This window comes from Orcinus orca, chromosome 3, assembly GCF_937001465.1.
Source record: "Orcinus orca chromosome 3, mOrcOrc1.1, whole genome shotgun sequence".
NCBI classification, from domain to species: domain Eukaryota; kingdom Metazoa; phylum Chordata; class Mammalia; order Artiodactyla; family Delphinidae; genus Orcinus; species Orcinus orca.
The window spans coordinates 59,810,087-59,827,575 of record NC_064561.1 but is presented as its reverse complement, the minus strand read 5'-3'; the positions used below and the strand labels follow the sequence as shown (position 1 = coordinate 59,827,575).

General features: G+C 51.9%; 2 protein-coding genes across 3 annotated transcripts in view; one reads left to right on the top strand and one right to left on the bottom strand.

The window, feature by feature from the left end:
- The first annotated feature begins 591 nt into the window (after positions 1-591).
- On the top strand, positions 592-13,302 carry PCYOX1L (prenylcysteine oxidase 1 like). Of its 2 annotated transcripts, XM_004280370.3 has the most exons (6): positions 592-1,858; positions 5,367-5,573; positions 7,424-7,598; positions 9,323-9,534; positions 11,734-11,874; positions 12,345-13,302. In XM_004280370.3, exons 1-6 carry the CDS (start codon positions 1,534-1,536, stop codon positions 13,001-13,003), a joined length of 1,719 nt encoding a protein of 572 aa, XP_004280418.2. In that variant the 5' UTR covers positions 592-1,533; the 3' UTR covers positions 13,004-13,302. The 2 variants fall into 2 exon arrangements, with proteins under 2 accessions (XP_004280418.2, XP_033262707.1); XM_033406816.2 differs by lacking the exon at positions 5,367-5,573 and having other exon boundaries at positions 594-1,858.
- Positions 13,240-17,489, bottom strand: part of IL17B (interleukin 17B) — a 63,493-nt gene continuing 59,243 nt past the window's right edge. The window contains exon 8 of the mRNA XM_033406818.2: positions 13,240-16,354. The gene's annotated coding sequence lies outside the window, so the exon portion shown is untranslated. The remainder of the gene's footprint in view (positions 16,355-17,489) is intronic.

Here is a 17,489-nt window from a genome sequence, read left to right as displayed (position 1 = left end):
TTTCTGACCCAAACCTTCCTGTCTCTGGATGCTCACTCTTGATACAGCCATCAAACCAAAGAGTGAGCTCAAGTAGCCTGTGGAGTGGAACTGAGGGCCATGGCTGAGCTTTCAACTGACAGCCAGCAGCATCCTGCCAGCCACCTCAGTGAGCCACTTTGAAAGTGGACTCTCCAGTCCCCAGTGGAGCAGCCCCACCTGACATAACATGGAACACAGATGAGCTGATCTCACTGATCCCTGCCCAAAGTGCAGATTTATGGGCAAAATAAATGATTGTTACTTTTAACCACTAAGTTTTGGGGTGGTTTGTTATGCAGCAATAAATAACTGATTGAGTCACCCAACCTCACTCCCAGTCAAACTACTAGTTTTGCACCTCGGCCACCAGAATTATGCCTCCTTGCTTTTCCTCTTAAACAGCCTTTTTGAACTTGTCCTACAACTTTGATACACATCATCGATGTGTTGTAGGATTGGAAGAACTTCCTAACAGAAGAAAATACAGCTCTGGAATCTAGAGTTACTGAAGACCCTAAAATTAAAAGCAAAGTAGAGTCAAGTTGAGTTTTAAAGTTAATATGATTTTACCCAATTAAAATACTGCAAGAATTATATTGTTAGCACATAAGAGAACATGGCACAAAGTGATGGTGAATGCTTGTTTTAAAAGATAATTTAAGGGAATATCTTGAGTCTGGAAATGAACTTAAAAGGTTTTCCATTCTAACACAAATATTGCCAAAAAGGTTTTCTTTTTAATATGAGAAATGCATGTTTATTCATCTACTGCTTTACTAGTAATCTAGATTGGCCCTGTTAAGACTCACAGAGCTGGTTGGAAACTCAGATCTATGCCCTTTTACTATTCTCCGAGTCCCTTCCATTTCTTCTGAGCCATAATCTGACTGAATAAACATGAATTTTCATTATTTTATCCTGAAACTCATCCCCAATTTTATTTTCTGCTAGAGGAAATCTGTCCTTCATAGTGTGGTAAACTAGCCACAGTGAGCTGCTCTTGTTTTCTGAGAGGGTGAAAATGGGAGCTTATCCCTTCCTTCCTACCTTTCCTCCCCTATGAAAGGAGAATGGATGAAACTCTTACCTTTTGTTTTTAAGTAGAAGGCAGAGACATAAACTGTATGTCAGAACTGCAAATACACGTAGTAACTAACAGCAGTCTTGAAAGCATCTGGCCTTGTTTCAGCATACGCTGAAACAAGTAGCGTCTAGCCATCCCGACTGCATGACTGGTCAGCAATTTCCAGCACTTGCAGACACTGCCAAGTGATTTGACATCCCCTATCTCGCGTGATTGCCACAACCACCTAGAAAGGCAGAGCAGGGAAACAGAACGAGACACAGACAAGGCACTCTACAGAGCCACTAACGCTCAGAGGTTGGATTGGAACCGAGATCGTCAAAGCTTCAATTCTTTCCCTGCCGTCAATCCCCCCGGAGCTGGGCCCTGGCCCTGAAGCCGAGCCCTCGAAACGCGCACACCTGCGCCGGAGCAGGACGAGCCAGCCAATGAGGAAACCGAATCCAGGAGGCGGGACGGAGAAGCTGCCAATGACAGAGCCTGCCCCCAGAGAGATGCGGCTAATGAGGGCCTCCTGCCGGAGAGGGAAGGCTGATTGTCCAATGAGAGGCTGCGACCAGCGAGACTGGAAGGCGGAACAGCCAGTGAGGCGCCGGGCTGGGGCGGAGAGCCCAGCGCCAAACTGCGACTGCCCGAGTCCCGGCGTGCTGCCCCAGTCGCTGCCCGCCATGGCCCGCGCTGCCCGGCTCTTCGCCTCGCTGGCCGCCCTCCTCGCCGCTGCCGCTATAGGCGATGCCCGGCCCAGCAAAATCGGTGCGGGAAGGACCGGGTGGGGTGCTGATCTGGGGAGGGCTGCGAGGGAAAAGGGTTGTGAGCCGGGAGTCTCTGGATGGGGGAAGGGAAAGGCAGCCGGGCGAGGGAGGGGTCCTCGGGAGAGGAGCTGGATGGAGAAGAGCCGAGGCACTGCGACTGGGCGAGGAAGGGGACCGCAGTAGGCAAGGTGCTGATGGCGTGGGCTTGTGTCCAGGGCTACCTGGGGCGGAAAAGAGGCTTGGGGCAGGACTGGTCACCGATCTTACCGGAAGGTCCAGGGTCACTGAGCATCTGCCGTGGATCTGGCTCTTTGCCAGGTGCCCCCAGGACAGAGATTCTGGCCTCTCTGGTTGACGTCATTCACACAGGTTTATTGAGGGTCGTCTATGTAGCAGGCACAGTGCTCCACAGTTCTGTGTGGAGGAGAAGAGACTGCACAATACAAGGAAGTTAGTGCTAAGGCTGAGAAAGCACTGTGAATTCAGAGGAGGGGCGCTTCACCCCAGTCTTTGTGGGCTCTGGGAGGTCTTCCTAGAAGTAACATCTAAGCCAAAACCTCATGGAGGGTAGGAGGCAGTTCTAGGGGAGACAGAACCCATGGTAAGTCCTCTGGGGATAGATTTGCTGAATGACGAAGTGGGGAATTTTCAACAGCAGTCTTCTTACTTATTTGCTTTCTTTTGAAATTTTCAAACATAGACCAAAGTTGAAAGAATTGTACAGTGATCACCTGTATACCCAGCACCTAGATTCTGCCGTTAAGAAACTGCTACTATATTTGCTTTATCACATACCTATCACATGTGCATTAATCCATCTTACATTTTAATGCATTTCAAAATAAATTGCAGACATCATGACATTTTGCTAAATACTTCATCATGTATATAATTGACTAGAATTCCATATTTGTTTACACTTTTTACCTCTTAACATTTGTCATTTTAACTCTACATGAATCAAAGTTTTTCAAGTCCCTCGTATATAAAATTCCCATAGGAAGCGATGCTGGGCTTCTGGTGTGAAGGAGAAGGAGTCCCTAATCCACTAGGCTGCCCTCTGTGCGCTCTAGGTGGCAGGGAGGGATGCCCCATGGGAGCACCACGGACTTAATAGGGCCAGTGCAGTGCTAAGGTTTGGATTACCAAACCACAGCTCAGGCCATAAAGGGTTAAGACAGGCTGAAGCGTGCCAGAAATCAGTTTGGGACTGAACATTTAGGGTTTTCAGAGGAAAGAGAATCCTGAGAGCTGGAGTGGCCAGAGAAGGCCTAATGGAGGAGGTGGATTTGGAGCCGGAAGAATTAGGCAGGCAATGTCTTGAGATGCAGGGCCTCCCCCATCTCTTGGGAAAGGGCAGCAGAGCAGGACATTTCTCACTGAACAGTGAAGAAGGGGCAGGGCCTCCTCACAGCTCTACCATTTCTGGCAACGCAGAACTTGCTGCCTTCCTCATTCCAGCCAGCCCTACCCACCTCACCCCAGGCATCATCAAGGCAGGCTACGTGGCAATGCCATGCTGTCCTGTAGCTTTCCTGATTGTCCTCAGCCCTCTGACAAGAGCCTCTGTCTGTCCGTGGTGGTTTGGACTGTACCCACAATGGGAACGAGGAGCTTCCTGTTAAGATGGCTTAACCCTCAGGCTGCTGCATGATCAAATCTGAACACCTCGGTGTGGCACTGGACCCTTTTTCTTTTAATTTTATTTATTTATTTATTTATTTTGGGCTGTGTTGGGTCTTCATTGCTGTGCACGGGCTTTCTCTAGTTGCAGCGAGCGGGGGCTACTCTTCGTTGCCGTGCGCGGGCTTCTCATTTCTGTGGCTTCTCTTGTTGAGGAGCACAGGCTCTAGGCGTGCGGGCTTCAGCAGTTGTGGCTCGTGGGCTTCAGTAGTTGTGGCACATGGGCTCTAGAGCACAGGCTCAGTAGTTGTGGCTCACAGGCTTAGTTGCTCCGCGGCATGTGGGATCTTCCTGGACCAGGGCTCAAACCCGTGTCCCCTGCATTGGCAGGCGGATTCTTAACCACGGCGCCACCAGGGAAGCCCACATTGGACCCTTTAAACTCCCCCGTAGTTCCACATGTGACCATGCTGTTCTCTCTGCAGAGAATGTGTTTCTGCTCACTGGCAAAGCCTATTGTGCTCCAGGGTCGTTGCTTCCCTGTGAAGCCTGGGGCCCACACCCTCAGGCAGAATTCACTGCTTCCTCAGGATTCTCTGGAATCCTGCTGTTGCACTTGGTCACACGTTGTCATTGCTAATAGTGCATGAGTCTGTCCACCCTCTCCCCGCCTATGCTCAGGGGGACAGGAGCTCTCCCTGTTTGATTCATCCTATGTCCAGCACATCTTACCACAGACCAGAGAGTGGGTGTCAGTTTGTGGGTGTTGAATGAGCTGACTCTCAATGAGGTGAGGTCTTCTGCTTCCCTGTAGTCCTTGGGCAGCTTCCAGGCCTTGTGATAGCAGTTTCTGTGGGGGGGAAAATAAAGGGTAATTTGGGGCTTGGTGGAAAATAGAAGTGGTAGGGAGCACATTGGTTTAAAACGTTAAGGGCATTCTTGGAAGTGGCTTTGTAAACACTGAGAAGAAGGAAGTAGTTTGTTCTTTCAAGATGCAACAAATAGTGAGCTCTACTGCCTGCCAGGATCTGGGGACATAGGGACCTGCCCTCAGACCTTAACAGATCATTTGAGTATAGTGTGCCATGGACTAGGCCAGGGTAAGGAGAGTACTGTGGGACTATGCAGGAGGGACACTTTTCTGAGGCGGGTCAGGCAAGCCAGCTAAAAACTACATATAAGGGCCACAGAGGTCAGTGAGGCAAAGGGTGACAGAGCATTTCTGACAAAGGAAGCAGTGAGGGCAAAGGCACAGACATGAGAGAGCAAAGTCCCATGCTCCACAGCAAAAGAAGTCAAGACAGACAAGAAGGTGGAGTGTTGCAAGGGTGAGGCAGGGAACGGAATAAGTAAATGGAGCCCAGATCATAAAGAACCGTGTATTTTTGCCTTCTTGACAGGAGCCTGTGGTCTTAGGGACCAACATGGGTCTAGTAAGGACAAATCACACCAGCTTTATCTCATTCTCTTTTTGAGTAGGTTACAAGACTGTCAGATGAGACGAAAGCTGTGTCTTAGATATGTGGTGGGCAAAAATTGTGGGCAGCATGGCCATCCATTTCAGTAGTTTCATAGCCGCTTTACTGTCCTCTCAGTGCTATGGAATGATTACTATCTGTTTGGTCAGTGGTTCCTAGCAGCACCTCAGAGCCCTGTCCAATGAAACGCTTTTCTCAGTGACTTGGATGAGACTATTGATGGTATATGAACCAAGTTTGCAACTAACAGGAAGGCAGGAGGCTGCAGATTTCCTTTTTGAGATGTTAAAAGCCTATGAGATGCAAATACCTGGGAACCACCAGCCCAGGAGGCTGAGAAGGCGTGACCCGCAGTCTCACGCCCATGCTCTGTCTCTCCCCACGCCTGCCTCCCGGGCCTGCTGACAGCCGTGGTTGGAGCCGGAATTGGGGGCTCTGCCGTGGCCCATTTCCTCCAACAGCACTTCGGCCCCCGGGTGCAGATCGACGTGTTTGAGAAGGGGACCGTGGGCGGCCGCCTGGCCACCATCTCGGTCAACAAGCAGCACTACGAGAGCGGCGCCGCCTCCTTCCACTCCCTGAGCCTCCACATGCAGGGCTTCGTCAAGCAGCTGGGTGAGTGCGCCGTCCTGGGGCTGGCGGCAGCCCTCGGGCCCTTCCCAGATTACCCTGATGGTCAAGGCCGGAAGGTCATATAGCCCAATCTCCTCGTTTTACAGATGGAGCAGCTGAGACCAGAGAGGGGAAGGAACTTGCCTGAGGTTACACAGTGAGTTAGTTGCAGAGCCGGGATTAGAACTCAGGTTTGACCTCTCCCCCAGGCCAGTTTCTTTCCCTTTCAATTTGCTGCTTCTCAATAATCATAATCATAATGGCTTCCACATGGTGTATGCTTGCCAAGTACCTGGCATCCTTCTAGGTGATACATAGGCATTACCTCCAATCCTCCCTACCAGCCTGCAAGATGGGTATTGTATCTCCTCCCAAGGAAACTGAGGCTCAGAAAGCATATACACCTCGGCTAAGTCTCTGCAGCTAATAAGCGAGAGAACTGAGATTCAACCGCAGCAGCATCTATCAAAACCACAAATACGGGGCTTCCCTGGTGGCGCAGTGGTTAAGAATCCACCTGCCAGTGCAGGGGACACAGGTTCGATCCCTGGTCCGGGAAGATCCCACATGCCGCGGAGCAACTAAGCCCGTGTGCCACAACTACTGAGCCTGCGCTCTAGAGCCCATGAGCCACAACTAGTGGAGCCTGCGTGCCTAGAGCCCGTGCTCCGCCACAAGAGAAGCCACCGCAATGAGAAGCCCGCACACCGCAACGAAGAGTAGCCTCCACTCGCTGCAACTAGAGAAAAGCCCACGCGCCGCAACTAGAGAAGGCCCACGCACAGCAACAAAGACCCAGCTCAGCCAAAACTAAATTAATTAATTAAGTTAAAAAAAAACCCAAATACATATACGGTTGGATGCAGAAATTCCATTTCTCAGAAGTGATCCTGTAGGTGTACCCGCAGATGTTCAGAGTGGTAGGCACACAAGGTTGTTCATTACAGCATTGTAATAGCAAAAAGTTGAAAATATCCCACCCGCCCACCCACTGGGATCTGAGATTAAACAAAGTATTGTTTAAGTACACAGCCGACTCTTCAGCAGCCAGAGTGAGGAAGTCCTGTAGGCCCACGTATAGAACAGTCTCCAAGATACATATGTCAATAAGGTGCAGACCAGTGTATATAGTATGTGGGGGTGAGGGGAGGGATAACTCAGAGATATGTACACATTTATAAGTGTTTGCACAAAATATCTCTAGAAGGATGCTGCAGGAATATACTTACTGGTTGCCTCTGGGTAGGGGAACTTCGTGGCTTTGGGACAGGAATAGGAGGGAAAGAAATAAAAACCCGTAACTTAGGGCAGGTCCTATAATCGCTCAGCCTCACTTTCCACATCTTTACCTGGGGTTGCTAACACCTGTTCTGCCTCTCCTGAGGCTGTGAGAAGATGAAGTGAGATACGAAGACCCAGTGCTCTGTAAGTTGTAGAGTGCAGGCAGTTGCCAGGAGCTGTGATTCCTTCCATGTGGCCTTGGTGCCCAGGGCTGCCATCTCAGAGCAGGCCCTGTTGGCTGTCAGCCCCTGGACGGTCCAGGATGACGTCTGAATTTCCCTCACTCGTGGCTGAGTGGATCCCTGTTGGAAAAAAATATAAAATGGTACATTAGTTTAATTTTCATTTCTTTGTTGACTAGCCAGGCCAGATATCTCCCCAGTGTATTGTGTACTGTTCTTAAACAAGCAGCACAGATGCAGAAACCATAGTGTTCATATTGCCTTTAATGGAGCCGATCCATGTGCATCCTTCAGGACGGCCCCTGAATCTAAGCCTCAGGAATCGCTAGGTTCCCCCGGGGCGGGGGCTCCTCCGAAGGGGACCTGAGGGCCTCCTCCTTGTCTCCTCAGGGCTGCGGCACCGGCGTGAAGTGGGAGGGAGGAGTGCCATCTTCAACGGGGAGGACTTTGTGCTGGAGGAGACTGACTGGTACCTGCTGAACCTCTTCCGCCTCTGGTGGCACTACGGCATCAGCTTCCTGAGACTGCAGATGTGGGTGGAGGAGGTCATGGAGAAGTTCATGAGGTAGGGCTGGGTGGGGCGTGGGGAGGGCATTCTAGGAGGAGAGAGGAATAGAGGTGCCGCAGGAACCAACGTGACTGTACACTGTCCAAAAGGAAAAGGTACTTGCTGGGTGTGAGAATTCCGCCCAGGCTCCGAGCATGCCCGGAGTCGGCAAGGTGCTTGCTTAGTGCAGCAGTAGTTGGTCTCTCGCGTTGTCACACTGGCATCCTCTTTCCCTCAGCTAAACTGGTAAATAAAAGCATGGGTTGCAAACTCAGCCACCTTCAAGGGCCCACCTGGGGTATGAATAAGTGAAGCAGTTGGGTGGAAGGGAAGGCTAGGGGGTGAGGGGCCCTGAAGAGCCAGGCCCCCCTCTGAAGGGGCGGCCGCTCTCTGCTCGAGCCACTGGTGGCCATGGGGGAATGCCATCTTCCAGTGTTTCAGAAGAAGCTGGAAATCCAGTTATATGTGAAATCTCCCAGTTTTTCAGTGTGCACAACCAATTCATCTTATAAGGCAAATGAAACATATCTGTCAGCCACAGGCAGCCTGTGGGCCACCATTTACAAACTCTTCTGTCCCCCAGTCCCACCATGAACAAACAGCTTTCTTTACCACCTGTCTCCTCCTTGGGTCCTGGACCCCTCTCCATCAACTCCAAATAACGAGGACAAGTGGGCTGTTGTCACCCTGTCCACCTCTCGTAATCCGCTCACTCACCAGGCGGGTATGCAGCTCTCCCCCACAGTCCTTCCTGAAGGTTCTCCCTGTTTCCTGGCCCAGGTGCAGAGGCTGCAGCATCAGACCCTCAGTCGTGGTCTCTAGGCCTCCTTCCTGGTTGCTGGCGCTTCTCCGCCCTTCCCACTCCTGTAACTATGCTTTTCACGGCCCTTCTTCCTTATATTCTCCGGGTGCCCCCAAAGCCATGTCTTCACTCCTCTTTCCTCTTTCTTATATTTTTCTCCCTTGTCAATTTCATCTAAACCCCCAGGGCCAAGTTCTCCTTTTTGTGGGAGACAGCCTCTACCTGTCGGCCCCCAGTTTCCCCTTAAGTTCCAGACCCACTAACTAATCAGTTTCTAACTGCTTTGTGGACATCCCCATCTGGGTGTCACATCCATAACCAAACTCAACAGGTTGACAGAGCAGCCCAAGCAGAGGCAACTTTTTCAAAGGCCAGCCATCCGAAAGTCCATCAGCAGATTGTTCCAGGCAAATGCCAGCCCCTGAGATGGGGGGAGTTGTGGGAGAACAAGCCATTATCGAGGGGGTGAGTGGGAGGCCTGCTGGACCAAGCCGGACAGCTTTGACATAAGGCAGTTGCCATCGGGTCCGATGTGGTCCTAGAAGCCACTTCAGGCAGAGCCGAAGTTGCTGGAGAGGGGATGTGTCAGTGGGGGCGGGCTTAGCCCACTGCTTGTCAGTCCCAGCTGAGTGAGAAGAGGGCTGTGACCTCAGACAGGGAGTGGCTTGAGAGGTGACATGTTTGTCATTCAGCAGAGCCACGATGTGAAGCCAGGTCTGGTGGGATTCCAGAGTATTTGCCCTTCCCTCTGGGCTGTCCCTCTAAGTGAGACAGGCCGACCACAACCAGCGAATAGGCCATTACCAGCCTCCTCTCCCACCCACTGCATGGAGAGGAGGCACGGGTCCCTGCTGGGCCCCCCTAGGTGCAGTGACCCAGCAGCAGGTGGTCAGCTGAAAGGCCTTTCTGCACAAGGGCTCTGGCTCCACTTGTCTCCCAGGATCTATAAGTACCAGGCTCACGGTTACGCCTTCTCGGGTGTGGAGGAACTGCTCTACTCGCTGGGGGAATCCGCCTTTGTCAACATGACCCAGCGCTCCGTGGCCGAGTCCCTGCTCCAGGTGGGCGTCACACAGCGCTTTATCGATGATGTCGTCTCCGCTGTCCTGCGGGCCAGCTACGGCCAGTCAGCAGCGATGCCCGCCTTTGCCGGTGAGCCTCCAGCCCTCGGCCTGCCCACCTGCCCTTCCCTGGCCCTCCCTGTAATAACCTCACATTTACCCGGCTCAGTACAGTTGCCTAACCAACACTGCCCCCTCTGATTCTGGCATCTATCCTCCAAGCTGTCAGGAGATGGTATTCATCCCACTTCACAGATGGTGAAAGGGAGGCTCAGCTCTCAGGTCCTGTGTGTTTTTACCACTCCTGTTTGGATCGGTTTCAGGAGCTGTCCCGTTGAGGCCTCTGGGCCCCTGGGTATTTATCTGTTAGAGCACCGCATCTTCCCAGCTTATTACTGGGGCAGGTGGGCACATGTACCACCCACCATCCTCCAGCACAGGCCACAGATCTGCCCGAGAGTCGTCAGGGCATGTCTTCCCCAAGGCATGATGACCATTCTGGGCCTTGAAAGATGCTGTAGGATTTTGCTGGGGTGGTGGAGGGGCAGAGAGGGGCAATCAAGGCTGAGGAGCTACACGGGCACTCAGTGGCCTGCTTGGCTGTCCTCCTCTCCCCCTCCTAACATGGAAGGCCCAGGCTCGGTCCTTTGTCCTCTTCTGCTCTCAACTACTTAGCCTCCCTTGGTGAGCTCAGCCAGTTTCAAGACTTTAAATTCCACCCACCTGACTCCCAAATATGACCTCCAGCCCAGACCTCTCTCCAAAAATGCAGGCTCATGTGTCAGCTGCCACCCTTGTGTCTGCACTGGAAGGGCTAATGGGCGTCTCAGACTCAGCACGTCCAAACCTGAGCTTCTGGTCTTTCCCCTCGAGCCCCTGCCCCTCCCAGCGTCTGCCCAACTTGGCTGGTAATTACTCCTTTCCATTGCTCCAGCCAAAACCTTGAATCATTTCTTTCTCTCATATCCTTTATGTCATATGTCAGGAAATCCCATCTGCTCTACCTTCCACGTATACCCAGAATCTGACAGCTTCCTACTACCGCCTCGTCCTTGGTCTAAGCCACCAACATCCCTCAGCAGGATTACTGCAGCTCTCCTACCATGTCCCCCACCCCCTGGCCCCCCAAGCTCAATGCATCAGCCAGATGATCCTTTTAAAACAAAAGACAGATCCTGACAGGCCTGCATGTAAAACTGTAATGGCTCCCACATAACTTCAAGGAAAACCCAAAGTCCTTCTAGTGGCCTGCAGGGCCCTACATGGTCTAGGCCTCACCACCTCACCACTCCCTCACCCCAAACCAGCCACTCTGGCCTCCCTGCCGTGTCTCCAACGTCCCAGGCGCACTCACACCTTGAGGTTTTTGTGTGGCCAGCCCTCTGCGTGCAGCATTCTTCCCTGAGACACAACCATGGTAAACTCTCGCTCTCCCATGTCTTTGTGAAGATGTTGCCTTTTCATTGAAGCTGCCCCTACCCCTCCTGCCCTGCAGGTATCATCTTCTAGCAGACTGCTTGATCGACTTATTTGATCTCCTCCCACTAGAAGGCAGGCTTTCCGATGGGAACCTCTGTCTCCTTCGTTTACTGACGTATCCTTACAATAGTGCCGACCATCATAGGCACTCAGCCCATTTTTGCTGAATAAATGAATGAAAAGGTTTATAATGAACAAGCACCTCCCATATGCCCAGGATACTATTCCTCTGGCTCTTGGCACTGCTAGCTCCTTCCCACCCTTCAGGTCCTGCCTAGTTTCACCTCAGCGAGACTACCCTGCTCACTCTGCCGGTATCCTGTATGTATCCTTCAAGATATAATTCACATACCACACAGTTCACCCATTTAAAGTGTAGGATTCAGTGGCTTTCAGTATATTCACAGAGTTGTGCCTCCATCACCACAATCAATTGTAGAACATTTTCACTGCCCAAAAGAAACCCCACACCTATAGCCATCAGTTCCCCAACATCCCCCAGCCTTCCAGCCCTAGGCAACCACGAATCTGCTCTGTGTTGCTATGGATTTGCTCAATCTGGGCAGTCTGTGTAAGCAGAATCATACAATCTGTGGTCTTTTATAGTGGCTCTTGCACTGAGCCTAATGTTTTTACTTCGCAACGTTGTGAATTTTGTTGCAGTTATTTGTGCGTGTCGTCTCTCCGCGCCCAGGGTTGGGAGGAGTCTTGGCCTGGGAGAGAGGCCCCGGAAGGACGGTGCTGGACTCTCCAGCCCACCGCGCAGTGGTTCTGAGAACCCACTGGCCGCCCTCCCTCCCCCTTTGCCCAGGAGCCATGTCGCTAGCCGGGGCCCAAGGCAGCCTGTGGTCTGTGGAGGGAGGCAACAAGCTGGTTTGTTCCGGTCTGCTGAAGCTCACCAAGGCCAACGTGATCCACGCCACGGTCACCACTGTGACCCTGCAGCAAACAGGTGAGTAGACAGAGCAGGGGCCATGTCCACTCCATTCCTAAACAGTGAACACTTCCACCTCCTCTGTCCCTAAAGCCCTGGTTTATGACCTGCTGGGGAGTGGTTCCCAGCACTGCCGAGTGACACCAGAGGGCACTGTTGCCCCGATTCAAATGTCAGAGCCAGAAAGCAGAGACTTGCATTAATCTAGTCCCATTCATTTGACCACTGAGGACTTTGAGCCACAGCCTTGCCCACGTTCCCCCAGCTAGTCAGAGGCAGAGCCAGAGAAAGAGCTCGGGTTTCCTGACTCCAGTCCAGGGCTCACCCTGCAGCCACACCAGCACGGAAAGACTGGGACCCAGCAGCTGGAAAGCCCAGCTGCACCCATTGAGGGTCTTGTCCCCTCAGTGCAGGGCCCCAGATGGCAGGTAAGTAGGGAGAAGCTGAGAAAGAAGCGGGCTTTTGTGCTCTCTTCCCTCTCCTTCTAGAGGGGAAACCCTTGTACCACGTCAAGTATGAGAATGAGGTGGGAACAGGCTCTGACTACTACGACATAGTGGTCATCGCCACCCCCCTGCACCTGGACAACAGCAGTACCATCACCTTTGAAGGCTTCGACCCGCCCATCGATGTCGTCCAGGGCTCCTTCCAGCCCACCGTCATCTCCTTGGTCCATGGCTACCTCAACTCTTCCTACTTCGGCTTCCCCGACCCTAAGCTTTTCCCCTTTGCCAGCATCCTCACCACAGACTTCCCCAGCTTCTTCTGCGCCCTGGACAACATGTGTCCCGTCAATGTCTCGGCCAGCTTCCGGCGGAAGCAGCCTCAGGAGGCCGCCGTGTGGCGAGTCCGGTCCCCCCAGCCCCTCCTTCGCTCCCAGCTGAAGACCCTCTTTCGCTCCTACTACTCAGTGCAGACGGCCGAGTGGCAGGCCCACCCCGTCCACGGCCCCCGCAGCCCCCTCCCGCGGTTCGTGCTGCACGACCAGCTCTTCCTCCTCAACGCCCTGGAGTGGGCGGCCAGCTCCGTGGAGGTGACGGCAGTGGCTGCCAAGAACGTGGCCCTGCTGGCTTTCAACCGCTGGTACCAGGACCTAGACAAGATTGACCAGAAGGATTTGATGCACAAGGTAAAGACGGAACTGTGAGGGCTCCGGGGAGAGCTGGAAACGTCCAGCCCCCGCTCAAGACGGATCCCCCCCCACGCAGCGGCCCAGGTTTTACAAGCCACACTCACCCACAGAGCCCTTCTCTGACCCCTCGTGTGTGGAGCGTCTTTTCTCTCCATCGTGGGTCCTGGTGACCAACTCTCTGCCTCTCCATCTTAAGGATTTTCACAGTGTTGCTTCTTTTGAAGGGGGAGAGTAAGAGCGGGGGAAGGACATTCAAGCCAATGTATTCATTTATTTATTTTTTCTAAGAAGAAATAAAAATCCATCTTAAGCTGCTTCTGATTTGGTTTTCGAACTAGGAGACAGTGATAACTATGGGAGGGAATATAAGGCAGAGAACTCTGAATCCAATTTCCTTATTGTTTTCCCCTGCCTACTCCCAACATGTACCTGAGGCAACACTTACAATGAAACATATGTAACCAGATGGTTACAAATAGAGGGAAGATGAGAAAACATGAGACAGGATTAAAGCTCCTACTTAACTGTAGGCTTGCTAGATGCAAGGTACCTAGTTAAGAACTTAATAGACACCATCCAAGCCTCTAGAAAACACTGCATATTGGAGGAGATGACTGTGGTAGGATACAAGGAAGAAACGGTTACCCCAGCAGAGCTGGCAGTATAGCTCCGAGCTTCCTGGTAACCAGTGGGAAAAGGGAAACATAGCAGGCCAAAGGAAGAGGAAAGCTTTTCCTTGGCACCTGGAAGAAGTGACCATTCTGTCCCTTAAGCAAGAGTTGAGGAGTAATACCGTGGATCTGTCTTATAAGAAAACAAGTTCCCAGCTGGTGGAGGGCAGTCCTGCCTCACCCCCAAGCACTCACCCCAGAAGAGGAAGGGGAGAAAAGAAGGTGCTGAGATGGAGTTCTTCGGAGGTTGGATGCCCAAGTCGCATCCAGACCTGCTAAATCTGGCTCAGGGGAGGGCCCAGATCCCCAGGATGACACGACACTGCCAAATGACATTGACATTGTGAACTCCCAGCAGGAACAGCCCCAGCGGGCATCCAGCTAACTTCCCTCCTTTGGTAGGGATGGAGATAAAAAGTCCAAAGTGAGGAAAGAATTTGCCCAGAGTCTCTGGATGAGTTCATAGAACGGAGCTTAAATCTTGAATGTCTCAAAAATTAATTGAATTCCGTATGGGGCAAAATACCCTTCAAGGAGGCAGAGGCCCAAACTGCCTCTGAAGTTGTTTTTACTATGCGGAAGTGATGGTAGTAAAAGAGATGGTACCTTTGAAGTGCAAGTAGTGTGCACTCATTGGTCACAGGAAATATGAGGCTGACACATCAGTAAGAATGCTTTTGGTTGCAGTAGTAGAAAACCAAATTCAAACTAGCTTAAGCAATAAAAGGGTCTTATTGGTTATCATAAAACTCCAGGCACAGGGCAGGCATCGAGCACTGTGGAATGCCAGCGTGGCCTTCACTTCTCTCATGGTCAGAGATGGCCATCAGAGGGTCTTCTCCCATGGCCCCTGAAGCAAAGTCTGGGCTCTGGGCCAAACTGGGCCCCTACTGAACCAATTCCTGTGGCCAAGTGAATGCCACATGCTGATTGGCTTAGGATTCAGCTACTGCACCAGTACCTGGGACACAGGCGATAAGATTAAACCGATTGGCTTAGAACAGTCAAGTCTCACCCCTGGGGCAGAGGTGGTCTCCAAACTCTAAGATCAGAGGGGTGGAAAGGGTGTTGGAGAGCGGTACACTGACAACCAGATTCAGGAGGGGGCTGTGCCCTCCCCTTCCTCTCAGGTCCAATGAAATCAGTATGTAATGACTTCTTACAGTATGTCATGGCCTGTGTTTGAAATAAAGATGCTATGGGCTGTCATGCTGTAACCGATGATCGCTGGTATTGGGCCAGAGGACCAAGGCCAGTACCAGACTTGTCCCTAATAACACCCGTCCCTCACATCCCTAAGGATGTGTGCACAGAAGAGGCAAACCAGGGCAGATACACTTGATCCTCAGCCTGGCTGCAGTGGATCTGGCTGGTCCTTCAGAAACTTCCTTTATCTGGGTAGGCAGGCCTGAACAGCTCAGACCAAAAGCAGGCCAAAATGCCTACGCTGCCTGCTTCCGCAAGCCCAAACCTGAGAGCTGGATCCCACCGCCTCTCTGCCTACAGGGAAAGGCCAGAGATTCCTGAAGGCATCAGAAGGGAGCATGGGAACCAGCAGGAAGCCTTGGCACCAGGGCCACCCTAGCCTTCTCAGGCCAGGAAAGAAGCCCCCAAGGGCCCACAGCTCTCTGGGAGAAGACAGAGCACTTGCAAAGACAGAGAGAGCTCTATGATCTGCCAAACAAAACAGGAAAGAGACCACACCACCTCAGCAGTCCCGGGTGCAACGCAGTAGACTTTTAACGCTTCACCCCTAGACTCCACCCCTAGAGCAGGTGAGCCAAGCAAAATTTCAGCACTTTGTGGGGAGGAGGGCTGTGGAGGGTAGAGTTTGAGGTGGGTGAGGAATAGTGAGGGAGAGAGGAATGCCTTGCTCCTGACCCACCTTTGAAGGAGCCACAGGGAAAGCTAAGGGCAGAGCGTGGGCTCCCTCTAGAGGCTTCTGTGCATGTATGCATTCATTCATTCACCAAGCCCTGCACCCCTATTTTGCACCGGGCACTTGCTAGGTGTTGCACATGCAACACTGAAGGAGTTAAAGGAGGCCTCTGTTCTCACGGAGTGGGAGGTTCTCACCAGACAGTGGAAAACATGAAATCCACTTAGAGCAAATGAGGTTCTGGGGTAGTGTAGACCTGCCTCTCCAAAGGTCCTGAACTCCCTGCTGCTGCCTTTAAACCACGGAACTGGGAAGGGCCAGCTGCCAGCCCAAGCTCACTAGGCCAAGCTCCTAAGTCACAGAATAATAAAACCAGAAAAGACACTGGAGATCCCTAAATCCCACCTGCTCGTTTCACAGATGAGAAAACCGAAGCCCAGAAAGAGGAAAAGGCAAGATCCGCATAAAACTAACCGGCATTTGTTGAGCATCTGTGTGTGTCTGATGCTCTGGTAGGAGGAGGACAGCCAGAACCACCCAGATGAGGAGCTTCCCCACCCGATCCCTATGCCCTGGGCACCCGGGGGGCTCCCAGGCCCTTACCCCACAAAAAGGCCTTGGAGGCCATGGTCCCTTGTGTTCAGCTGAAGTCTTAAGGCCTGGAGAGCAGGGTGCAGGGGCTTCAGAGAAGAGCAACCCCCCAGGGAGGAGAAGCGGCTGCTGAAGGCATCCGCACGCGCTGGCACATGAAGTCTACTTTCCATGTGTCTGGAACCAGGCCGAAGCTTCCTGGGGTAATTTTAACCAGTATCCACTCTAGAACAATACCAAAAAAGGTAAGTTACTTGCCAGCCCAGACAGGCACATACCAAACCACTGCCCTTTCACGAATTAGACCCTGAAAACATTCAGAACTAAAGCTGCTTCAGGCACTGAAGTTAGAGCAGCTGAGCAAAGTATTCCTGTGCTGGCTGTTGGCCCTTACCCTCAGAAAATAGCCGGAGCCCCTCAGCTGTCTTCGGAGAGGGAAGGTATTTTTAGCCCCTAGAACAGCTGACTTAGGATTTGCTGCAGGAGCTAGGAGGGCAGGGGAGGATTGAATTGCAAGGGGCTAACGGGAGAGGGGGTTGGAATTAGCATCCAGGGGTCAGGAGCCAGCAGGGGCTTTAGGGCAAGTCAGTCCACGCTGCCTTTTTGATCAGCAAAGGGTCTTGGTATAAGCCAGTAGTTCTCAAAGCATGGTCCCCATACCAGCAGCATCAGCATCACCTGGGAACCACTGCGTTAGAAAGGCGAAGTCTCAGCCCCCCGCCTCCAACCTACTGACTCAGAACCGCTGTGTGTGGGGCCCAGCAATCTGTATTTAAACAAGCCCTTCAGGGGATTCCAGTGCTAGCTATAGTTTGAGAACCGCTGATAGAGCAAACCATCTAACCAGATCCCCTTGTGGATAAGGCTGGATGAAAGAATGATCTTCATTAATGTTCTCAACTCTTGAGTGTTTGTTCAAAGCCAGGAGTCTCCAGCCCAGAAAGACATACCCACATGAAAATTTAGGTGCTCACTGGCCCAGGTTAAAAACCCCTGCTCTTTGGCAACCTGATGGCTCTTCTCTGGATCTAACTCTGACATGCAGAGAATCTGAGTTGAAAGAGACTATGTACATCATCGACTCTACCCAAAGGAGGAATCCGCTCCACAATACTCTTGAGAGGCTCAGCCTTAGCTGGACCCTTCCAGAGACAGGGAGCTCACTGCTTCTAAAGGGCCTCTTTGCAATGGCCCTTGACTTAACTGGGGAGAATCAACTCTTGTTCATTCCTAGATAGGTTTATACCAACCAAGCTCCAATAACGTGGCTGAAATATAGGCTTATAAACCCAAATTAAAGTAACTGTCCTAAATGGTAGACATGAAATGCAATATTTTTGTAATAACCCATCTCAGCGCT

Coding starts and splice junctions, on each gene's coding strand:
- PCYOX1L (XM_004280370.3), top strand. CDS start 1,534: ATGAGGAAACCGAATCCAGGAGGCGGGACGGAGAAGCTGCCAATGACA. Junction 1,859..5,366: donor TGCCCGGCCCAGCAAAATCG/GTGCGGGAAGGA, acceptor GCCTGCTGACAG/CCGTGGTTGGAGCCGGAATT. Junction 7,599..9,322: donor GTCATGGAGAAGTTCATGAG/GTAGGGCTGGGT, acceptor CTTGTCTCCCAG/GATCTATAAGTACCAGGCTC.